General features: G+C 33.7%; 1 protein-coding gene and 1 non-coding gene across 2 annotated transcripts in view; both read left to right on the top strand.

Annotated features, from left to right (window-relative positions):
• Positions 1 to 559: 559 nt before the first annotated feature.
• TMPRSS15 (transmembrane serine protease 15) overlaps positions 560 to 26,161 on the top strand; it is a 118,104-nt gene continuing 92,502 nt past the window's right edge. The window contains exons 1-6 of the mRNA XM_025449835.3: positions 560 to 704; positions 3,784 to 3,914; positions 4,181 to 4,248; positions 11,044 to 11,195; positions 15,985 to 16,020; positions 22,642 to 22,773. Of these exons, the coding sequence (XP_025305620.2) occupies positions 560 to 704; positions 3,784 to 3,914; positions 4,181 to 4,248; positions 11,044 to 11,195; positions 15,985 to 16,020; positions 22,642 to 22,773 (664 nt within the window). The remainder of the gene's footprint in view (positions 705 to 3,783; positions 3,915 to 4,180; positions 4,249 to 11,043; positions 11,196 to 15,984; positions 16,021 to 22,641; positions 22,774 to 26,161) is intronic.
• On the top strand, positions 24,921 to 25,029 carry LOC112661943 (U6 spliceosomal RNA). Its single transcript, XR_003138101.1, has one exon. It is a non-coding gene; the product is annotated as a U6 spliceosomal RNA (small nuclear RNA).

Here is a 26,161-nt window from a genome sequence, read left to right as displayed (position 1 = left end):
GAGAGATATACCTATTAATATAGATGTTGGGCTTAATATATATCTGTACATAAGTTATTTTTAAAATGTCTACACCTACACAGATTAGGAGAATTGCTTTAATAATGACCTGAGTCAGAGGGTAGAAGGTTATCTGTTAGAAACTCTCTATAAATATCAAGCGCATGTGTCTAATGACTAATTTGTTTGCCATGAATTTCACATTTTTCTTAATAGTTCTGGAAATGATAAAGTGTCATTTTTGTTTACCACATGCATTTAATTTCATTCACCTCAACAAATGGCTTGTTCAGGTGATTAACATTTATAACTCCAGGCATATCTTTACTCATTAATATCTTCTTAAAGATTAACCACCCTTTTTAAGCTACTTAACGTATAGAGATATAATGTTGCTAAAGGGACATACACAACTCATTTACACTGACTGGTAACACTAGGGTAGACTTATGTGGTTGCTTTACATATCCTGGACAACTTGAGAGGTTTGCTCTTCAGTTGGTTGAGGGGTCTACATTCTTTTATAGTTCTTAGATTAGCCGGCTTTCAAAAGCCAATAATGGTGTCAAAAAGAAGTATATCTTCAAGGCACCATTCTCTGAGTACCTATGAAGTTTTGTTCATAGTTCTCTTTGCCTTAATGGTGGTTCTCTGTGCTGGATTATTTGCAGTGTCCTGGCTGGCAATTGAGAGATCAGAAAGAGGTAAGTCCCGTGGCTTTGGCTACTGAAGCATCTCCCAGTTGAATGTGCTCACTCTATTCTCAGTTATCCCACCACTACGTTCTATTTGTTGCTATGCTTTCATGACAAGATATCTATGTTGTGTTCAGATGCTTTCTGCAGTTCACTTCATAGAATATTAGAAAATGAGCTCATAAGTAATTTGGAATTTAAGGCAGATTTCAAGCATGAGACTCAATTTTTAAAATAAAAAAAAATGTTAAGTTTTTTAGTTTGAACATAAAGTAGATGTCATAGCCCATGGATTCCTTCTGATGTAATTTTTAAAAAGATTTTATTTGTTTGTTTATTTATTTATTTATTTATTTATTTATTTATGAGAGAGACAGTGTGCATGAGCTGGGGGAGGGGCAGAGGCAAAGGGAGAAGCAGACTCTCTGCCAAGCAGGGAACCACATGTGGGGCTCAATCCCAGGACCCTGGGATCATGACTTAAGCCAAAGGCAGAGGCTTAACTGACTGAGCCACCCAAGCGACCATTCTGATACTATTTAAATTATAAACATATTAAAACATTGTTAACTAGTCAGGTCAATAAATAGGGAAGGTTAAAGGAAATATATTGTTTATTTATAGAGAACAATATTGTCTATATGTCCAACAATTTGAATGGCAACAATATAAGAGAATTTGGATGTAACTATAGACTTAGAAAGATCTCAAAATGCCTGAATAGCAATTTGTAACAAATAGGGAAATAAGGAAAAATAACAATTATTTAGAGCTAACTTATCTATACCGGTAGCTTTTCAAAGATCTTCAAATGTATTCTTTTGTTACAATGAGTTGTTAGTTGTTATAGTTACCCTCATTTTGTTTATTTTATTTCAAGATTTATTTATTTCAGAGAGAAAGACAGAGAGACGGAAAGAGAGCATGAGGAGCAGAAGGAGAGAGAGAGGGAAAGAATCTCAGTCAGACTCCATGCTGAATACAGAGCCCAACTAAGAGTTCCACTGAGGGCTCAATCTCACTACCATGAGATCACAACCTGAGAAGAAACCAAAATCTGGCACTTAACCGCTATGCCACCCCTCCACTCCATAATTACCTTCATTTTACAAGTGAGGAATCAGAGACAAATTTAAGTAACTTGTTTAAATTTGTATCAGTACTGTATAGTTTTATAAAATAATTCCAATACAATCCCATTTAAATACTATAGCTGAATACAAGGAATATATTTTTGAGAGCAAGAAGATTTAGGATATTTTATAGAAAAGTTCACTTAGACTATTAGAAAAGTGTCTGTTTTGGTCTTAATTAAATGCTGTAAGTAACTTGAAGAATGAATAATCATTAGAGAGTCCATTGGAATCTTTGATGTTTAAGGAAAAAGGTACAAAAATTACAAAAGCTGTTTTACAGGTAAATAAAAATAAATATTTATAAATGTTAAAATGATTTGATAGTGAACAACTAAATATAAAAGGAGAGTGGAGTTAAAGTTATAATAGAATACCAGAGGACATAAGATATGCTACCTTTCATAGATTGTTTTACTTTTTATTGAAAATCATTTTAGACTTACAAAAGATTGCAAAACTTGTAGAGTTCTTATATAACCTTCACCCAGATTCCCCTAATGTCAGGATCTTTTATATCCATAGTACCATTGGCACAACCAAGAAATTAACATGAGTACAATGTTATTAACTGAACAAGACATTTTGTTCACACATTGTTGGTTTTCCCACTAATGTCCTTTACCTGTTCAGGATCCAAAGCAGATTCCTGCACAGGATTTAGTCATCCTGTTCCCCATCTTCTCTAATTCAGAGTTCCTCTGTCTTTCCTTGTTTTCCACAGTTAAATATGTAAATCTAAATGCAGTTTTGAGTATTTAAAAACAAAATGGCATAAATGATAATATATTTCATCAATTATACAATGATAACTGTTTAGATTGAATGCCAGTTTATTGCTTAAAATATTATTTCTAATATTCCTTCAGGACTGGGAAGTTTGGTGTCAACATATGACAGAGCCTGGGTTCTACATTGTGTTAACCCTTTGTCCAAATCTGTCACTTAAGAACTTTATCACCTTGGGAAATTTTCATAGTGAATCATAGCCCCAATTTCTCCACCTGGGAAAAGGAGAAATAACATCTTCTCATATCACAATGTGGGAATTATGTATCATCATTAATACATTTGCAATGATTTCATTATTGTGTTTCAGTTGAAGAGTCTCATTTTAAATTTAAATATATATCAAGAAAGATATTCTGATAAAGGGATTATTCAAGACTCGATGACACACATTTTATTACCCATGTTTATATTCAATCTACCTTTTCCCTTAACATTTTTTTGCATTAAGATAATATATTTTCTGCAGCATTCTCAATAACTTCTCCAATAACAATAGTCACTAACTAATGGCAAAGGTCTTACATATCAACTTTATAATTGTTAGAATAAAAGAAGTAGTTTCAAATCTGTTTCAAAGTAAACACACACTGAAACCTTCACAGCAATCCACATGTAGAAAACCAACAGTGTCCCTGGATGCCAGGTGTTCAAGAAGTATCTGAAACCAACTACAAAACTTTTAAAACTTTTAATGGTCCATTTCTCACCATGATTCCCTGAATCAGTTCTCAAACTGGCAGAAGTCTATCCCTTATCTTCCAACAGGAATCTTAGTTGAAAAAGAAAGAAAGAAAGAGAAAGAAGAACGAAAGAAAGAAAGAAAGAAAGAAAGAAAGAAAGAAAGAAAGAAAGAAAGAAAGAAGAAAAGGAGGAAGGAAGACAAACCACTTGGAAGCTAGGATTGTGGGTTAGATTTCAAAGAAAAGAAAAAGATTGGTAGCATAGAGAGTTTATTTTTAATCTTATAAAATAACCATGTAGCCAAAAAAAAAAAAAAAAGCACCTAATTATGGAACATGAAATCTGCAAAGAAAAAGCAAGAACTACCACACCAACAACGCACGAAGCAAGAAATTTACTTCTGAGTATCAATCGGAATGTGCATATTCTCTCTTATTCATAAATCATATTTTTCAGTGTCTTATTTCTTATTAATTCATTAGATGCAGTGTTTGGAGAAAGTCACAAAGCCAGAGGGACATTGAAAATAATATCCGGAGCTACATATAATCCTAATTTGCAAGACAAACTCTCAGTGGATTTCAAAATTCTTGCTTTTGACCTTCAGCAAATGGTAGGAGACTGTCTTTTTTCAGCTGATTTAAAATTTCAAAACATATTTCACTATTTGCCAAAAGATACACGGAACCCATTTTCTTACTTTGAGGAAATTAATAAATAAATGTAATACACCCAGAATGCTTAAGTGCATGAGTCCCATCACCACAATGAAGGAAATTGTAATCCAATTCTAAGCAGAACAGAAAGATCAATTTGTTTAAAGTAGTTGAAAGTTTGTCTTAAATATAATATGCTTCTCTAAAACTTTTATTTTTTTAGATAAATGAGATCTTTCAATCAAGTAACCTGAAAAATGAATACAAAAACTCAAGAATTTTACAATTTGAGTGAGTATAGATCAAAAATTTTCTATTGATAAAAAGAATACAGAATCACAAAATAGTGATTTTTTTGGCTAATACTTCCTAATATTTGCTATTATAGTGTCTCATGGTTAGGAGAAAAGGGAACATTTAAAATTTTCCACATTTTCCTGAAGATTTTGTGAGAAAAGTGGCACAGCACAAACTTTCATATTTGTAGCAAATAAAAACTCTGGATAGTTTATCTTATGTTAACATTTTTCTCTCTCCTGGGTAAAAGCTTGCAGAGACACATGGAGGGGCTGAGGCTGAAGGTATACAGATGCCGATAGAGTGTTTTAATTTGCTATGAACATGTGGAAGAAGTCCACTTACTACCTTCCATTTACACTGTCAATCATGGGAGAGAGCATATGTGTATGCTGTTGCAAGACAAGACGACCTAAGGAGAGGAGAAAACGGATGCCATTTCTGATACAAAAAGAAGAATTAATACAGCATAGTAGTGATATTTTCTGGCTGTCAGTGAGTGTCCTCCAAGATGTTGAGACATCAGGAGGGTATTGAATGTCAGTCTAAGAGTCCGACATTTAACCTTTTTCAAATAGAAGCCATAAGGGACGTTAGGTCATTGGAGAAAGCAATGAGTCCCACTCCGCAGAAAGTCTTATCTCCTACCAGATCACAAACAACTGAGTCAGAGAGCCTGGCAACAAACATACTTGGTACCCGGTTTGGACAAGAGTACTGACATTAGTAAAAGTATCCTTAGTTCTTCATGACCAAATAGGGGAAAGAAGGTCAACTCAAAGACTAAGATCATGTTTAGAAAAACAGTGAAAAGGTCAAATGAGGATTATTTCATGAGCAGAAGAAATCTCAAGGTCTTGCCAGTTCTTTTTGTCACAAAACTAATCCTATCAGAGGAAAATAACAAGAAAAAGTTGATAAATCTCTGTCTCTCTCATTCTCCCTTTCTTTCATTCCTTTTTTTCTTCTTTCTCATCTATTTATGTATCTATACTTATCATTCTTCTTTTTTTAAAGATTTTATTTATGTATTCATGAGAGACACACAGAGAGAGGCAGAGACCTAGAGGGAGAAGCAGCTCCCTGCAGGGGAGCCCGATGTGGAACTCAATCCCAAGACCCTGGGATCATGACCTAAGCCGAAGGCAGATGGTCAACCACTGAGCCAGCCAGGCATCCCTATTCTTATCATTCTTTATCTCACTGTATATCCATGACATCTTGGTCCCCCTGGCAGACAGCCCTACAGCCATCTATGTCTTCATTCCTATCTACAGTATAGAAGCTTCTACTCCTGTTTTCAGGACTTATTACCTCTGAAAACTTCTTTTCATTGACTCAATATTAGGACTGGAAGGAGACATATGGAATCTTGGGAAAGGTTTTTATTTGTTATTTGTTTGTTTTGCTTTTTTTTTTTTTTTGTCTTTCTCAAAGGCTATTTTTAAAATATATAATATATAAATATATATATATATTCAATATTCTGTGAGGATAAAAACATGCATACAAGTGGTTTTTGTTTGTTTTTTGCCACTTTAAGTGATTTGTCTATTTTGGAGTGTAAGGATCCAATTTTCCCTTTCCAGTTTTGTAGTGGACTGAGTGTAGAGCTCTGCATTAAAGCATTAATTCAGATTTCTCAAACATTTTAGCATTTCTTAAGAAGAGGTGTCCCAGGTACTTGCCTCTCGTTATGCCAGGCTCTACCCAATGAAATCCATACAAAGTACAGAGTATATTGCAGAGTTTACTAGGATAGCTTTGCTAATGGAACTCTTCGTATCCACCTATTTACAACATGCTGGATTACTTTAGATTGGGAAAAAATGCTGGGAAATTGGGAAAAATCTAGATTTTCACTAGATTGGGAAAAATTGCTGAATATAGATTTTTATACACAAGCTTGGTGGATTATCAAAACCCCAGCATTTTTTTTAATATTTAATAAGTACTCTTTTATTTCTCTAGATGGTAAAATCACTATATTGGAAACTGTAAACTATTTTAGCTGAGGAATTCTTTCTTTCTTCTCCTTTATAGCTATCTAGAAGACCAATGGAGTAGCCAAACCCTGATATATATTTTATAATGATTTACAAATAATACATTTATCTCTGTAGAGATACACCCAGTTGTAGCTGAACTACTTTTAAATCAGAAGTGAGTTTTTGAAAGATGCAATGCAAAGAAATTTCATGAAAATGTCTGCAAGATAAATTATAGGTCTTGGCTCTCCAGGAGACTGAGAAGGTTAGGAAAAGAAATTCAGAAGCAGTAAAGAAACCAACAAGCAAACATTTAGGTTTACTTTAAATAATCATTTATAAGATGACACTCAGAATAAAGTGGCAGACTCCTAATTAGCTTTACAAATTATTTTAATTTTAAACTGCAATTGACAAAACCAAGTAACAGAAATAATGGATTCTCAGTAACCACCACACCATCTGTGCAAACTACATCTAAAACTCCTTTAAAATACTATTTTCCTTTTGGTTACTGATCTCAATTCAACTCATGCTACACTCACAAGTACATGTTCAAATTAGAGCAGTCAGAAAACTAAACTGAATCAAGGTATCCTTTCTTCCTTTTAAAAACATTACTTAATACCAACCCCCAGGTTGTGAATTAAATTGTGTGTGTGTGTGTGTGTGTGTGTGTGTGTGTGTGTGTGTGTGCATGGCCACTCTGCAAGTTTGCTCTCCTCTGGGAGCACTTTATGTCATTCTGCTTCGTGGAAAGTGCTTTGACTCAGAGAACATTTAGCAGTTAATTCTTTTAATAAAGTGCTGTTTACCCTTTGTGGCAATATGCAGCTAATTTTGCCCTTTGGGCACAGATGAGTCACAAAGTTAGCAAACGAAAGACTTTTGTTTACTCAGCAACCCTAGAGGTTATCAATACCATTAAGAAAATAAGAGATAAGAAACATTTTGATTTATTGCACACAGGCTCTCTGTACAATGTTAGAATTTATCTGCTTTAAAAAAAAAACAAAACAGATATTCCCTGGGAATAAATACTTTGAGATGAAAATAGCCATTATTAGGTGGTTGTTGTTTTCCTAAAGGAAGAATTCTCATTTACCCTAATAAATAAAATCAATCTAACAGCAGTGATCAAGATCAGTATCAAACTAATCAAATAACAGCTTTGGTTTTCTTACTAGGCGAGGCACAAATGTTTTTTTATGGTTCTCCCGATTTCTACATATATATCTCTTAGCTCAACATTTACAGTGAATGAGAAAAGAAATTTTAATAGAACTGTATATGATAAATGTTAACTAACTGGAATTAAAAGCTTAAAAAACAGTAAGAAGTTATCTGTAAAAATGAATAAACAAAACTGTGTGTATATATATATACACATATAGAATATATTTAGAATATATATATATATATTTAATATGAAACTCTTGTCCTTCCAAAGTATAAATAATTAAATGTAATGTACAATTTCCAGCTAAGTTGCATCTTTCATACAAAATATTTCACGCCTGAGAATAAACTAATCCAGTTACTTTCAATTCAGTGAAGGAAAATACCAGTCTTGTACTTTCTCTACCAAAAATGCCTTACCTCTTCACTCCTTAAGCCAAATAAAGACAAGTGTTCAGTCAAATTAAACATGTGGAAAATGGCATAAAGACCTAACTGAGGGTACCTGGGGGTTTCAATCAGTTAAGCAGCCAACTCTGTATTTCCCCCAGGTCATGAAATCAGGATCTGGGATACAGCCCCTGTAGGACTCCGTGCTCAGCGAGGAATCTGCTTGAGGATTTCTCTCCATCTCCCTCTGCCTCTGCCCCTACCCTTGCTTACACATGTTCTCTCTCTCTCTCTCTCTCTCTCAAATAAATAAACCTTAACAAAAAAAAAAGAGAACCAAGATTCAATCAGAATTAAAACTATCTACTGTGCAACCAAGAATAAAGTGAAAATGTAGATATGAAGACATAGAAATATCTTTAATCCTGTCCATAATTAATCCTGTGGATTTAACTATTTGGGGGCAAAGGGCAGTTAAGGAGACATAAATAGAAGAGGGAGGAGGAGAAAAAGGAAGGGACAGAGTGAGAGCAAAGTAAGAGAGAGGAAAGAGTATCAGAGAGGAGAAAGAAGGAGGGAGGCAGAAGGAAAGAGAGAGAGAGGGGAAAAGAAAAGAGAAGGTTCTATCTCTCAAAATTATGGAGGGAAAAAATATCTATCCCTTCCACCTCAAAACCCAACTAGCTATTTTCCCTATCTCTTTGGATATAAAAATCTGGTAACAATGCAAGATAAAAAGCTGGACCTGCATCTAAGTAAATGTGTTGTGTTCTCTTTCCTCTTAAATAGTTCCCATGGCATTGATAGTGGTGGTGTTGGGGGTATGAGAATGGGAACTATGTAAAAACACAACTGGGAAACAGAGGTCCTGGTTTTCATTCCTGTCTCTGATAGTAGTAAGTGTACAACTCTGGACAAAGTTACCTACATTAGTCTAAGCCCCAATCTCCTTGTTGCTAAAATAACAATGTTAGGCAATATCAGGTGCAAAAACACAGTAATCTCTCTTTTCTGGAGCTTCTCTTTAAATAAATATGGAATAAATGCTGCGAGTTCTATGCCACTTAGGATTTTTAAAACTTCAATTAACAGAACACATGACTAAAAGTGCCACAATCAGCAAATGTGTATGATCTGACATCACAAGAAAACTGGAAGTTTCAGCGGAGGTTAATTCAATTGTACAACGACAGTGGCATAATCAGGAATTTAGGTGTTTTCCTTCTTTCTCTATCCCATTTTTAGCTTGTCAACCATAGCTCATGATTCCAAGGTGGAAGTAGCAGTTCTGGCAATGATATGTAAATATTGTAATGTTGAACAAAGTAGAATAGTTGCCTACTATGAGCCTTTCTCAGTTAGATATGGACAAATTTTCCAGAAATTTCTCATGGGTGTCCCCTCAGATTCCATTCATCATGGTGCAGTTATATGCCCGTGAATAAAACTGTCGTTGACATAAGGAATGGATGAAGAAGATACCAACTTTCCTGAGAAAATGGAGAGTTATTCTCAAATAAAATTCGGCCAGCATGGAAAAATTAATTAAGGTGAGAGAGTAGATTTTTAAAAAAAAAAAGTGCAACAAAATATATCCTTATCAAAGACAGCAAGTGGTTCCATGCATGGGTAAGTTTAGGGAACCCTGAGCTAAACAGTTACTAAGGAGCCTTCTCATTTACAAGATTTGATTACTATGATTTAAGCAAAGTTAAACGTTCTAGCTTTTGACAATAGTTTATTTAATAGAGATGAAGTGTGAAATTATTATATCACAGTAAGCCAGTTCATTTCAAAAGTGAAAAACCAGCTATACAGAATAACTTCTGCTAAACTTTGAGCCTGAATAGTGGCACAGACATTCAGGAGGACTATCATTCCTCGAGGAGATGTTGATCTACTATAATCTTTATGGAACGTTCTGATCCTATGTATAGGGAAAGAAAATATTTTAAGCTCTACCAAAATCATGGTATGGACAGATAAGTAAAGAATGCTTTTAGAACTGAAGGAATCCTTGAAGAATCTCATTAACTTATAGACACCACAAGGATATGAGTGTAACTACCCACATTTCAGAACCAGCAAACATACAATGTACAATTTGATCCTCCTAGTCTTTGACTTTAGGATCCGAGTACCATCTGAGTACCCCCAGCTTTCTGAGACACACACGATGAAGGTCAGGGCTACAGTTTGTCTCCCAAGTGGTTTTAACCTAAAAGAATACCATAAACCAAGCAGAGGTGTAGACAGGAGAGCAAAGTCTTTCAAGTATCGCTTTTAGACCAAAAAATTAGTCATTTTTATGTTTCTTTAAACTGTAAACAAATCATCAGTGAAGAAGACTTTTTAACTCTATGTTTCAGAAAAGGGGGCAAATAAACAAGTATATGATTTGGGCCAAATAATTGAATTCTAATGTTATGGTCAGAAATAATGTAGGCAAAATGATCCCACCAACTCTTGACCATGAGAAATCCTAAATATATGTGTCTTCTTTCTATCCCTTGAAATCAGGGCATATTTTGATATTTTATATTAAGAAGAAAAAGTAGATATAGATTCATTGCTATGAGCTTGCTAACAGACCTTTATAAATGATATAGAAAGCTTCCCTGAAGTCAGTGAAACTCTCTTAGACTTCACCCTAGTAGAGACCATCTGTGTGAAATTACAGATCCACACTTTTCTTTCCTTAAAACAGTAAATAATAAATATCATGATACCATGTAATTGTGTTTAATTTGACACAGGTAACCCTGGGAAATAGCATGGCCTGAGGATTAGGGTGCCAATGCAGAAAACTCAGATTCCAATTCTGGATATGTCTGTGTTCTTGGAGAAACATTCAATCTTTCAAAGATTTTTATTTATTTATTTATTCATGAGAAACACAGAGAAAGAGACAGACATAGGCAGAGGGAGAAGCAGGCTTCCCGGGGGGGAACCTAATACCAGACTCCATCTCAGGACCCTGGGATCACGACCTGAGCCGAAGGCAATTGCTCAGCCACTGAGCCATCCAGGTATCCCCAACATTTGGTCTTTCAATTCCCTTTGCTTCCATCTATAAAATAAAGATGATATTTGACATAACCTATCAAATTTTAGTACACAGGTGTAAAAAGGTGGTAAGTATAGAGAATTTCAAAGACATATTACATGAATTAAGCACAAATCATTTGATAAAGGCTGACTTTTTCTTCTTATATCACCTTTTGCTTTGCAGAAATGGCAGCATTATAGTTATATTTGACCTTTTCTTTGCCCGGTGGGTGTCAGATGAAAATGTAAAAGAAGAACTGATTCAAGGCATCGAAGCAAATAAATCCAGCCAACTGGTCACTTTCCATATTGATTTGAACAGCATTGATATCACAGGTATCTGTGAACATTATTTGATTTCTTTGAATCATTAAACTATGAAATTAAAATTCTAGCTATATACCAGGGAAGCAGTAGGATCATCCTTGACTTTAGGAACATGTCTTATTGCCTGAGGTAGCACATTTACGTGAGAAATTCAAAATACAGAGAAACCATATTTGAAGGAAAACATCAGTGAGAAAAAGTTCGTAAAATATCAAAAAGGTTCTGAAAATCCTGGCATACACAAATGTTTATGAGTCTCATCACATTCTTGGCTTTAGTCAAGCTCACCCTGATTTTTCAGAAATAAGTAGCAGTCATTACTTTCTGATAGAGTCATAGACATTATTCAATTACAAAATCAAGTATCAAGCCCACTCTATAGTTAAGAACTTAAAAGAAGGAGGAGGAGGAAATAAAGAGATCAATGAGTTTGATTCATCCCACCTATTTGGTAATAAAAAAAATAAAACCTCATTCTTAAAATAAGTGATTTTAAAATAAGAATAAATCAAAGAGAAAAGAGATAGGGCATCAAAAATAATAGCAAGATAATAAATATCTATCAATGGCTAGGTTATTCTAAATTTTCCATTCTAGTTGTCCCCCATTCAATTCAATTCAACAAACATTTACATTATGTCTTCATTTTGGTTGAAAACAATACTACTGATTGCCAGGTCCATCCAGGTCCATCATTCCTTATCTATAAACCTTAGAGCCAAGTGTGTTTCAGAATCTAAAAACTGTTGGACATTAGAAAGCTAGTCAATATATAAATGCCCACATCAAGTGGAATAAAGGCAAACTTTAATAGACTAACACCAATGTAAGCAGTTTTGCTACAGAATGAGATCAGTCAGTATAGGTTTGTCTCTAAATCAAATGTATAAAAACATGCAGAAGTTTTTTGTTTTGTTTTTTACTTTTACTGAAGTTGCAGACCTGTAGTCGCTTTTCCTTACAGTATTGGTTCATCAAGCACAGTTTTCTTTTCCATTGAGTCTCCTGTTGTATCCTAGGAGAAGGTAAGTAACGCTCTTAAGAGCCTCCTCTACTGATGGCTTTGTTCCCTCTGGCACAGCTGTTGGAGCAGAGACCATTTTAGATCTTTGTCTGATTCAGATGAGCTTAAAAACTACTAGTGTAAGTTAGAACAGGTGCTTTATTTATCGACACATTTAATCCTTACATTAAAGTTACTACTTTGTGTCTTACTACTTTGGGGAGTGTCTTTTACTACTCCCCATTTTACAGATGAGAAGAGCAAAGCACAGATAATTTTGATAAATAGCCTTAAATCACAGTTATTTAGAGTTAGATTGAAGATTCTGACTCAGGTGGTCTGACCCTAATGCCTGTGCTCTTATCTATTATACTAGCCTGTTTACAATGGTTTTATCTTTGAACAGCATTGATTCTTTCTCAATAGTCATTTTCTTCTAGGAAATTGGTTTCTTACTCTCTTTAGTTGAATATGCATCAGTTTCTGGAGGTTTATTATGGCAAATGAATTAACAGGCAGGCTAAATCTTATTTTCATGACTCCCTACAGTTGGGCTATTTGGGGATGGTTTTAAAAAATAATTATTTATTCAATAAAAGCATGTCCTTGAGTTAACTTAAGATAAATATCATAGATGTGATAAACTATATCACAACATCAACAACTCAAAAATATGTTCTACACCTTGAACTTACATTAATGTACTGAACTATGTTAGGATACATTTATCATGACACCAAGGTTAATTTTAGATATTTAAGTTTAATATTTACTTGTCTCATGTGAATGTTTTAATTTATTACATTTAAAATTGGTTGAAATTTTCATAAATACCTTGGTTTTTATAGAGTTCACAGCTAAATAAAATATAATAAAAAATTAAAATATTAAACTCTTGATGAAAAAATTTTATAAACTTTATTTTGTTACCTTCTTCATCAATAATCTAACATATTTTATTTATGAAGCTGCTATAGATCTTGTAGGAACAAAGCAATGCAGAAAGAAATACTGAAATAAACAACCTAGTTAGAAGAGAATATACCTCTTCACATACTTATCATAAATACAGTTTTAAATAAAAACAAATTGACTAGATGAGGGTTTTTCATAAGGGATGCTTTGGTTTCCTTTATATTTTACATAGTTGTCATATTTTTTTTTATTTATTTTTTTTAATTTATGATAGTCACAGAGAGAGAGAGAGAGAGAGGCGAGCAGAGACACAGGCAGAGGGAGAAGCAGGCTCCATGCACCGGGAGCCCAACGTGGGATTCGATCCCGGGTCTCCAGGATCGCGCCCTGGGCCAAAGGCAGGCGCCAAACCGCTGCGCCACCCAGGGATCCCTAGTTGTCATATTTTTAAAACTATTAAACAATCTAAAGGGTAAAGAAAACAACTGGTTTTTACCTTTATGTGAAAAGCACTTTATATTTAAACAGGACTTGAGATTCTCAGTAGATATTATTATGTACAAGTTTATTTTAACATCTTCTATATATTTCAGTGCAAAACCATTCATTCTAAGTTTGACAATCTAGTGTGCAATGTTATATTAGTTGTCTTAAATATAAATTATCCCATGTAACTATGATGAATAGATATTTTTCTTAAGTGAGTAAAACAAAGCAAACTTTCTGTACAGGTAAATTTTACAGAAAGAACATAGAGATTCTGGAAATTCATCAAATGTATTGCAATCAAATAATAATAGAAACATCCAACATGAGCTAGGATAAAAATGGGAATTCTAAAAGATCAGATGCCCTTTGAATGATATTCAAACTGCACTCACTGTTTTGTAATATATTTGTGTCATAATCTCAAACTTCAAATCTACTTTATTCCAGCATCTTTGGAGAATTTCTCTACAGTTAGTCCTGCAACGACTTCAGGTCAGTACTTAATGGCATTTTCAAAAAGTATAAGTTGGTGATCATCAAACTGCATGACATTAGGGAAAAAGGTTTTTTTTTTTTTCCAAAGCCCTATCTGCGATATTATTCTTCATATTACAATGTAAGAAGTTTACATTTGTTTAAGAATAATTTAATTTAGGGATGCCTGAGTGACTCAGAGGTTGAGCGTCTGCCTTTGGCCCAGGGCGTGATCCTGGAGTCCTGGGATCGAGTTCTACATCAGGCTTCCTGCATGGAGCTTGCTTCTCCCTCTGCCTGTGTCTCTGCCTCTCTCTGTGTGTCTCTCATGAATAAATAAGTAAAATCTTAAAAAAAAAAAACAGAACAATTTATAATCTTGTAGATTTTATAGTGCCTCATTACACATGCCAAGGACATGCATTTCCAATTTAAATTTTCTTTTCATATTTTAAACTCTATATATGTTCACATACATGTATGGTGTGTGTTCACATACATGTATGGTGAGCATGTGTATGTGTGTAAGCGTGAGTATGTATAGCATCCTAAAATGTGGCTCTTATCCTGTAGCCTTGGAGATGAACCCATAACATTTGTAAGATCAATGGGAATAAAGAAAAAAAAGTTTTAAAGATAATCAAATGATGACTTTCAGAACTCATTCTTAAGAAAGAAGAATCCAAAGCTTAATGTTAACTTTGCTCTATTCCTGCATTTCCTTATCCCATCTTTCTAACTACGCTTAGCTATTACTGCTCATAAAATTTAGAATTTCACTTTGTCTCACCAAGATCACATCATTACCAAAAGTTGCTTTGGGAAATTATCAAAAATTCTAAAATTAACCTAACCTATCACAAAATGTAATATTATTATATTGCAGAAAAATAATTTAAATTGAAGTCAGGAACCCTAAACATCAATCCTGACTCTGCCAACTACCAGAAACATGGAGCACATCTCTTTATTCCTTTGAAAATCTTCTCATAAATCGCAAATAATATTTTTTTCTGAATATTTCAGTCATGCCAAATTTCAAATTTACGTATAAATTATTTTTAAATTATAAATTCTTATAAAATTATAAAGATAGTACTTTTGGTATTATCTATTATTGTGACCATTTTTATAATATTTGAAAGATCTACATTTTATTAAAATATCTGCCTGGGCCAGGTGCTATACTTTACCAGTTGTTGCCCCCATTTAATTCTCAGAATGATCCTGTAGAGTGGTAATATTTTTTTCCACTTAAAAAGAAAAAAATAATAAGCAATGTGCCCAGAGTCACACAGCTATTAAGTGTCAAACTCAAAAATTAAAAGTAATTCCTTTGTATTCCAAAGCCCATTATCTAAGCATATCCCAAACTTCTTTTTCAAATAACATCGGGTTAACCTAAAACATTTAAGTTTACAGCCATTAAGAAATTAATGAATCTTCATGTTTAGTAATTGACCATTGAATAACATCATCTTCTTAGAAAGTAAATGACTTAAAATCTAAAAACCTCTGCTCTACAATTCTAAAAATTTAAGAAAACATAAAAGATTTATTCTTAGAGGCAGATACAAATGACATATTCTTAAGTCAATGGATAATCATAATTCACAGGTTAGGGGCTTAGTTACCTGTGTGGCTTAGTCAGTTAAGTGTCTGCCTTTGGCTTAGATCATGATCCTAGGGTCCTGGGATGGACCTTCACATCAGACTTCCTGCTCCGCGGGAATTTGCTTCTACCTCTCCCTCTGTTCCTCCCTTCACTCATGCTCTCTTTCTCTCCCAAATAAGTAAATAAATATTTTTTAAAATAAAAACTCTCAGGTTAAATATTAAGCAGAGAAAATATACAATAAAGTCCTAAGAATCAGTTTAAAAAGGTAATAATTATCTTAATGTCATTTATTTTTACAGAAAAGCTAACAACCAGCACTCCTCTGACAACTCCAGGTCAGTTTTAACAATTTTACTTATACCTTTTCAAAAAGTTTTCACTTATTTTTTATTTTAGGCTCTTGAGAATTCTATGCTAACACAGCAGTTAATATTGCTCCTATTTTATGGATAAGAAAATTGAAGCATAAAAGTTTGCAGCTTTAGCCTAACATTGCACCAAAAGTGAGCAATGTATTCAAGGCTAATGCCTGGATTAGCTAACCTCACTCCAGTCCTCTGGCTAGAACCCTGGTTATTATCTGTTGCTAAGAATGCCACCAATAGAATCAAAATGTTTGCCAGAAGAGATGTAGTTTTCATCAGATGTGGGGGTTGGGTTTTTTTCTCTAATTATTCTGTCTGCATACAAGGTAGAAATGCTTGCTTTCTCAATCCAATATGTGCTGCCAAACCAGCACTGAAATAGCCTTGAATTCACTCATTCAACAAGTTTTCATTAAGTGGCTTCTTTGTGCTAACTCCCAGTATGTATCTTTGATGTGCCAGTTTCTCTGGATTCCAGGTAATTGTCTACTGTGCTTTTGTCTATCTGCTTGCCAACTAAATTGCCTTTTCTGGTCCTAACTTAATCTTCATGTTGAATGGCCTGGATGTGTCCTTCATCTCTTCAGAAAAACTCCATAAAGGCAATATTATATAGATCTTCAGGTCCTAAAATAATACTGCCATTTTTATATTATTAGAATCCATATCAAATATTATATACATACAAGGAGAGAACATTTGTAAAACCATAAATGCCCTTTTGAGTAAAACTTAATAATTCTTGAATAAAATAGTTGGCATGATGTTTGAAAAGGAAAGCGATACATAAATCATTCATCAAAATTCTTTATAAATCAATCCAATACACTTCCAAATCTGCAGAGATTGTTTATGGTAGGAAAAGGCTGCCCGGGGTTATGTTTAGGTTTTAACCCATACAGCAATCCAGCATACTAATAAATAAAACTGTTCTTTATCTCACAGTCTCCTCTCCAAGATGGTAAATTATTTACAGCATTTAAAACCACCTTTCAACACACTTTCAAAAAAAAAAATGCTTCTATAATTGATAATGGCTAATTCCTTCAGTCTAAAAATAAGCTGAAAAAAGTGATTTTAATGTATTTTGAGAAATATCTTTCTAAAGCTTTGAAACTCAGCAACATATATCCAAATTATTGCCTGTTTTCTATTTATCTATTACTTCATTGAGTGATTCATATAAACCACAGGATCAAAGACACTTTCAGTGTATAAAATGTCCTAAGAGAAATACGTGCAATGACTTAGAGGAGGAAAAATCGGTGTCAAAGCAAGAAAGTCTTGGACTTAAAAAGTAAATAGTTCTCTCTTACTTTTCTGAGGACAAACTTGTAAAAAATGTAAGAAGTGACTGAACTTTATTATGCCAGTTTCCTCTGGCCAAAGGAGATGGAGAATGGGTGACAAAGAGTGTGAGAGGGGTACTTTACCCATACTTTGCTCTCATGGGAAGTGAAGCAAAAATCTCCTTTTTTACATGTAAGCTACAAGGATGGGATATGTATACATTTAGCTCTATCTTTTACACTTTAGGTATTTGGTATGTAAATTGAAGACTCAAAACAACATACAAGTCTCTATCATCAAAAAAAGCATAGTCAAATCCATCATTAACTAATTCCACCAATCACTCTATATGTGGTGTTTGGCAAGCTACCCAGTCTTTTTTAACGTTAGATTAAAATATATACCTTAGAGAGTGATCATAAAATTAAAAAATAATACAGAGACCACTGCACCGTCTCAATTTGTGATTGCACAGAGTTAGACTCCTTCTTTCTTTTCCCTTCTGACTTATACAGGAAAAAAAAGCACAGTTTGGGTGCACGTTTTTTTTTTAATTTTAGGAATATTTCAAAAATGAAACTAAGGTTAAACAAGACAAGTGTACTTGATGATGTTCACTTAAATCTGATAATCTATTTGACTTAAAAAAAAACTCCTCCGTTTTTGAAGCTTTCCTTTTATTGGACACTGTATTGAATTACCTTAATCAATCCTCAAAGAATTATAATAAGGAAAGGAAATGGAAAAATCTCATATTTCCTCTTTTATTGGATCCATGAGTCCCCAGTCATCCTTCCCATTTTTCCCCCTCTCCTACAGCAAGATACTATAGATTTATAGAGGGGAACAAGGCAATTAAAACTGCAGTTTCCAAGCAGTAATTTATTATGAATATGCCTTTCAGGGGTGTTAAGTTTATTCTCATCTTTATATGCCTGGAAGACAGAGTTTGAGAAAAATCAACAAATGCATGCATCATATACCTGGCATTAGTACTGTTATAAATTCTGCCAAAGAGAATCTTTGTATGATAGCAGGTACAAAGTCCATGAGGATTATGTTCTATTGTTCAACTGCCTTTGTTGCCAATTACTGTAAAGTTTTATTAACCCATTTGGAATACGAGAGGAGGGAGATGGGGACTTGGGTTGAATTACACTGATTGATTTCTTGGCTGCTACAGAGTGCCAAGAGGGGCTGTTTTGGGCAATTGTTCAAATGCTTGAAGGATTTCTAGAATATAGCTTGTTCTAGTCTTTTGTTGTTTCCTATGTAGGCAATGATTGCAGAAAAACAAAAGTTTCACTATTATGGGCTTTCTCAATTTCAGACAAAATGCAATCTTGCTCCAATACTACTATGTGGAGGGACTTAGGGATTGAAGAAAAGGAATTGGCTGATTTAGTGAAGAACATGAAATTGGGTCAAGAGAAGCCAAGGTGGAATTATGCTCTTCAGTTGAATTGCCCAAGGACTGAAACACAGGGACTTTATTGAACACCAAATGTATTATAATTTTATTTTTCTTTTTCTACATTTGAAAGAACAGCATGTACATTGCTAAACACACTCCTCTAATTTAAAACATCCTTATGCACATGATATCAGAACTGTTTGAGTATCTTTCCACTGTAATTTCATTTGGACTGACCAGCCATAGTCTTGCTAAAAAGTTGAAATTAGTTAGATCAAAGTTGATAAGAATTTCTGTAGGGTGATATTTATTTTCCCAATAGAGTGTAGAGAAATAAACTTAGTCGATAAAGGCAGGCATTCATAGATTCAAACTCTACTTTCACTGCTAAGTATGCTATAAGGATGTGGGACTTAATTTGTCTCACAAAGCTTGGTCCACCAAGTATTATTATTTCTGTGTGAATAATAGAAAAAATAAAATGTGAGATTCCAAAACACGATTTGCAAATTATTATTTGTAAGTAACACTCTTTGTAACTGATTTGGAAGGGGAAAAAATGGATTTCTGTCTTTTTATCCTCTTTGAAGCCTAGCACAGAGCCAGCACTAAGTATGCACCGGAAATTCTTTACCACAAATTCACCAAAAATTGTTGTGACTTTGGATCATTCTGGAGCAATCACATTGAGTTGATGCTGAATCTTTCATGATATAAATATGAATGGATAATTAAAACCTTCTATTTGCAGAATCTCAAATAATAGTAATTTCCTGGTAGGTTTTCACAAAATGCCAAAGAATTAATAACCCAAAGATAAAATACCGTATAGATATAAAAATACATGCACACCCTTCTCCCCTGCTCAAGATAACATTAATTAATATTCAGGCAATTTGTTCAGCTTCTGATAAACAAAACCAATTATTCTGCTCTCTCTGCACATTTCTTTAAATACAATTACTTAACTCTTTTCCTAGAAATTCCCTATTGAGAAGTACAGTACAGTCTTCTAAGAGAAGGAGAAATACCAGAGCAAGAATTAGGGAGTTAAATGGCAAATAGAATAATACACAGTTGAAGAACTCTAATTTTAAGAATGGAAGGTCCTTTTTAAAAATTGGCAGCTGGCTAATTTCTGTAACAGGTAATGTTTCAATGAATGATTTTGTTGGAAATTGTCATCAGATGTTTTTGTATGTAAGGAGATGAAAGGAAGACAGGAGACAAGGTAAAAAGGCAGTCTGATAAAATCTCCAGATGTACTCTCCTAAAGTAACAATTACATTTATATTTTCCATACCGGTTTCAATATGGAGAACTTCTCTTTCTTCATGGACTAAGGTAGCTGAGGAGTGTTTATGAAATAGTCTGAAAGAATAAAGTACAACCCAAACTGTAGTACCTAGTATTTCCAACTTTAAATCAAAATATTACAACTAAAACTAAAATAAATAAATAAATAAATAAATAAATAAATAAATAAATAAATAAATAGAAATGCTTCAAGTTAGAGTCATTTTCTAATTCCACTAGGGGTTCCTCTTATACCTACTATCATGATTAATTACCATGAATAAATTCCACTGCCCGCTCCAAAAGCATGGGCATCATGAATCCCCCTTTCCATCCTCTTGGTCAGGGACACATCTAGTCACTAAAATTTATCTATTATATTGGTAAAATAGCAATTGAGTCCATGCCCCATCTCCTTTAGCAGTTGAAATTCCAACCCTTATCCACTAGTAAAAACTAGTGAGAGTTCAATCCTTATTCACTTCCAGTTTAATCGTAAAAATAGCTTCTTAGCTTTTCTCCTTATTCTACGTGATTCTCCACTTGGTCCCAAAGTTGCCTTCACAAAACATGGGCTGATCATACCACACATATATATAAAAACTTTTAATGCCATTGCCTATAGAAAAAAATATTTCTAACATTTTACAAAAATAAAAAATTCTCCTACACTTGACACCAAACTCACTTCCTGCCATTGCCTTTACAAACATCCTACCATCCAGATAAGTTATACTCATCTGCTTTCTGTATATGAATGTGCTCTTGTCACATCACTATATATGAGTTCCATACATCCCTCTCTCTCTTCCTGGTACATTTCTAAGCATCCTTCAAAATCTAGTTTATAAGAAGATGTTTTCAATTTTTGACTCAAAAGAAAACTAATTGTCCAGTCCTTGGTGTTCTCATAGCACTTTTTTATACTTCTTAAAAAAAAATGGTAATGAACCAGTCTTTCACTAAACTCCAGGCTTCATGAGAATAGAGGTCTTTGTCTTATTCATCCTTTTATCTCCATTCCTTAAAAATGTTTGACACAAATAAATAGATAATAAACAATTGTGGAGTGAATAATCATTAATAAGATCAAAAGATCCCAATTGGTACATTCTTCTAGTGTGGTTTTGAGGTTCAATCTGTAGAGTTCAGTAGGGCAACAGATAGACATGTGAAGCATCATGAAGTGCAGTTCCCATGAGAAGCATTAGAATGGGCAAAATTATACATATTCCTTGCTATATCTCCAAATCATTTAAATGTTGAATATTTAGAATTCTATTAACTGCTGTTAAAACTAGACATAGATTTTGTAGCATAATTTTTTTGTTATTTATTTAGCAAGCATTTATGGAATACTATCAACACTATACCTTCAATGGATTAGAGATTCAATGATTAAGGACTCTGGATAAATATTTCATATATATCAACAGCTGTAATACGCTTTTGGGTCTATTCAGGTACCAGTTTTACCACTTTAATTATCTTAAATGGTGTGGCCTGTCCTTTAGAAATGGCTCTGATCTTTATCATGTCCTATTTTAAATATTAGGTGATCTATGATTTTCCCAATGGTTTATATCCATTTTAATTAGAACCAATTATAAAAATCTAACTTAGTTGACTATATGCCCAGAAACCCTGTCCATAGATGCTCCTAATTAGGTATTACCTTAGTAGATTAACTGACACAAGCACTTTTATTTTCCCAATTAATTTCATTGAGCATAAGGAGAAATTTCAGAATCAAATATATTTTTAAGCTCCAGCAGATGGCAGTGCAGTGCAGAATATGCCATTTTTAAAAAACCCACACTTAAATTTTCCAAGTTAATTTCTAGAAGTAAAATGTGTTTCTTGGTGCATCACTGTAGGTAGGCACATGGAAGAGAGCAGCAGATGAAGGACAAGACAGGCTAAAAAGAGAAAATTGATCAGATTCTGGTCCAAGTATGGCATAGAAGTCTCCAGGAGAATGTTTGCATCTTTCCCACTAAGAATTTCTGACCCAAGAAGCAAAGAAATACTGAATGGAAATAGCGATTGGGTTTGTCCACTGCTCAATGTAGCCAGGCACTGGAAATTTTAAGTGATTTATTCTACTATAAAATGACTTTTGCTGACAAATTTTGCTCTACAGAAAGCAAACTTTGACTTCAGCCCCCATATTTCCAGTAATAAGTTTATAAATAAATGAAGTGGTTACTGGATACTGCAGATGATGTGAGAAAGATTCCAATAAATTGCCCCACATAACACATGTAAATAGTCCTACAATGTGTAAACATTAGAAGCCAAATGTCCAAACTGTAGTATTGATTTATCAAGGTTAAAATCAACAAAGTAAACATTCATATTTAACATCTCTGAGCAATATATATCTTCTTTTCAAAATTTGAAATTCTAAACTTTTACAAGTGACTAATTAATTAAATGAAATAAAGTTTTACATTGGAAATTGAAATATACGTTTGTAAGAAAAGACCTAAATGACAATACATCATAAATATCCAAACATTGTACATATGGTTGGAAATTAAATTTACTATGCAAGAAACTTATAAATTCTGTCTTTTATTTTTCTAAAGGAAATGTCTCTATAGAATGTCCGCCTGATTCAAGTCCTTGTGCTGATGCTCTAACGTGTATAGCAATTGATTTATTTTGTGATGGAGAATTAAACTGTCCAGATGGTTCTGATGAAGACAACAACACTTGTGGTATGTAATGCCCCCCACATTTTCTCTCCCCACTGCCTTTCATCCCCTCCCTCACTGTGTATACACACAGACACACACACACACACACACACACACACACACACCTCAGATACCAGAAACTACTGGAGAATGAGATATCTCAATACTCATGATTATAATGTAATACAGAACCTAAAAATTAATTATAGTAATGTTTTCCTGAACTATATTATACAATATTAAGCATTAATTAATTAAGAGGAATTCTATTTGATGGCTATGGAAAGAATGCTGTCTTTAATGTCCATTAAAAGTGAGGTAAGAGAATGTTATTTTTTTCATGCCTTATTAAACTATTCCAAACTATTATGAATTTCAATGCTCTTTCATGTTTCATTATACTATAATATCAATAATATCAATCTCTTTTTGCCATTTCAGTGACCCCTCACTCTGTAATTGCCACTCTTTAATTTTGATTGTTGCATTTATTTGCCTTTTGACATAGAGGCAACAAATAGGCAAAAAGGTATATTTGAGTTGCAGTTCTATGAATAATAGAAACCAGTTATAAATAAAATCTTGTCTTATGAATAAAATAATCCATTCTTTATTTGTAAATTTTGGCATCTGTTTAAGTGTTAATATTATTATTAATTATTGTTATTATTATTTCACACTTAAGTAGTACTCTAGCCAAACATGACTTTAAGTGATTTAAATATCTTTACTCTTTGACTTACTTTATTTTATAGTTGGGTAACATATATATGAAAGATTATCACAAGACTATAAATATAGATTGATAAACAAGGTGAATAACTATTTGAATAACGAGCTTATAATTTGTTATTCTTAAAGAAAATTTGTTCTTAAAGAATTAAACATTAAGCATGAGTTAAACAAATTTTTGGCGTGGTTTATGATCGATCTTAAAACTGACAGCAGCACAGTCAGTTCCTGAAATGAATAAAGGTTATAGTCACAATTTGCTACACTTTGCTCTTCTATTTTTGCTGCACTTTGTTCTTCTTGCTTGATATTAATTGAAGATGAATGCTCCAATAACAACCACAGCTTAGTAAGTTACCTAACCACTTGGTACTTAAAAAGACAGGCAGTCGGCCTGTTTTCCAGGACCAACTCAAAAAAAGGCAACTTGACTAAAGAGGCTTCTACTAAGTAATCCCAATTCAAATGTTCTTTGATAAAATTCAAACCTTCAAAGTTTAACTAAATACTTTGAAGTGCACTCAGAGCATATTGGAAGAAAGTGCAGGCTACAGAATATTTTTTAATCTATTTTATATAACTAAGTTACTCAAAGAAGAAGAAAGCAACATTCTTTTTAGCTATGGTTTTCAGGCAGTTTCCAAAACCTTTTCAGGGAGAACATGATACAAGTGTGCCATCATGAGGTAATAAGGGTGATGTTGCTTAATATTTCAAGAAGAAAAATGTATGCCAAAGCTAGACACATAGCTTTCAGCCTATATAAAGATTATCGATAAACTTGAAGGGGGAGGAGGGTATGCAAGGTGAATTGAACAATCAGAAAATGTACCATACCTATTATTTGGTCTTTACTGTCATGAAGTTAATAATGTTCATGGTAAAGTCATATCAGTGCATTTCCAAAAATAACCATAGAAGTATCATCTAAATGTAGTAGTTTGTCCTAAAATAAGTCATAAGGCCATGAATTCTTTTTCTGAGTGAGCATGGACTAACGGCATAAGCCTCAGTATTCGAACTGAATTCATTCTTTAAATTTGCTTTAAAGACACAATCAAATTGCATTTTTAGTTTTCAATATCATGGAGTTTTGTGTTAATTGAAACTTAGTCTCAGGGATCCCTAGGTAGCTCAGCGGTTTAGCACCTGCCTTTGGCCCAGGGTGTGATCCTGGGGTCCCCGGATCGAGTCCCGCATTGGGCTCCCTGCATGGAGCCTACTTCTCTCTCTGTCTCTCTCTTTCTCTCTCTCTCTCTCTGTCATGAATAAATAAATACATAAATCTTAAAAAAAAAAAAGAAACTTACTCTCAACTAATCATCCATGTCACGAAATTTCTTGAGTCTCTAGATCCTCACCTTTCATTTTTCTTGGTTCTCTTCATTATTTGTATTTTAAAATTAGCATCGTATTTATCTTTGAAAATAAATTTAGTGCTTGCCTCGGCAGCACATATACTAAAATTGGAACGATACAACGAGAAGATTAGCATGGCCCCTGCGCAAGGATGAAAATAAATTTAAAGCCTTGTAAATAAATGTGGACAACTCCATCAAGTAATCTGTCTTTATCCAGCTAGGATTCAGGCCTATAATTTGTTTTATTCATCATTCACCATTAGTGATGGTGAGCCCAAAAGCCCAGTACACTTCCCTTCGACTTGAATTTGAACTTCTGGTAGCATAATTTCTACATGAAAACTTGTATCCATTAATCTAAATTCACAAAAAAAATTAATTTAAAAGTATTTTTTTCTATATGAAATTGACCCTTGTGCTCTCTCTCTCTCTCTTTCTTCTCCAGCTGTGAGCTCTAATTCTAGTGTGTTATTAATAGAGTCCCATTAATGTTGACTTCCTCACATAGCTTCCTTTTTTAGCCTTTAGTTATTTAGGTTTTATGCAACTTATAGCTGACGATAGCTGAACGAAGACTTCTTTAAATTGTTTTTCTCTTCTGATTAGAATGGCGTCAGCAGGAAAGTTCACTTTAGCTGACCTATGAGAAGGAAAGATGCTGACTCACAGCCTTTAGACCAATGTTAAGACCTATTTGGAAGTTGTCAACTATCTCTTTAGATTGTTTGCATGCCTCTATGTGCACACTAGACCTTGGTGGATGGGCATAGATCATGTTTGTTTTATGTATCCTTGAGAATTTAAGAACCTAAGCAAACATACAACTAGTAAATATTCAGCCAGCAGAGGGAGCTCCCAGTAGGTTCTAAGAGCGTCACTTTAAGGAATCCTCTCCCAATACAGGCAACATTTCAGAGAGCTCAGTAAATGCCTGATATTATTTGACAGGCTCATTTATCTCCCATTCAGGATTTTTTCTCATGCTGGACTGTAAAACACTATGTAATCTAAAAAGTTATAATCTTGGACACTAAGTAATCCTACTTATCCATGCCTAGGTTAGGTCTATCTTTCTGAAAGGCTATCCTGCTTCATTGTCTTGTGCAAAATTAGGTTCTCCAAAAACATCCTGATATTAAATGAAAGAATGTATGAGAAAGCCCCTAGAACAAGGGGCTGTATCTTGAAATAATAATTTTGGCATTCTGAGCTATGCTATTGTAAGTAGTTCAATACTATTGTAATTTTATTTTAAATGCCTTCAGGAATATTCTTCTTAAAAATCCTTTTATCCTCACATGCAAGAATTCCCCAAT

This window comes from Canis lupus, chromosome 31 (assembly GCF_003254725.2).
Source record: "Canis lupus dingo isolate Sandy chromosome 31, ASM325472v2, whole genome shotgun sequence".
NCBI lineage: Eukaryota > Metazoa > Chordata > Mammalia > Carnivora > Canidae > Canis > Canis lupus.
The sequence above is the reverse complement of the archived record's forward strand: the minus strand, read 5'-3'. Positions and strand labels throughout refer to the sequence as shown.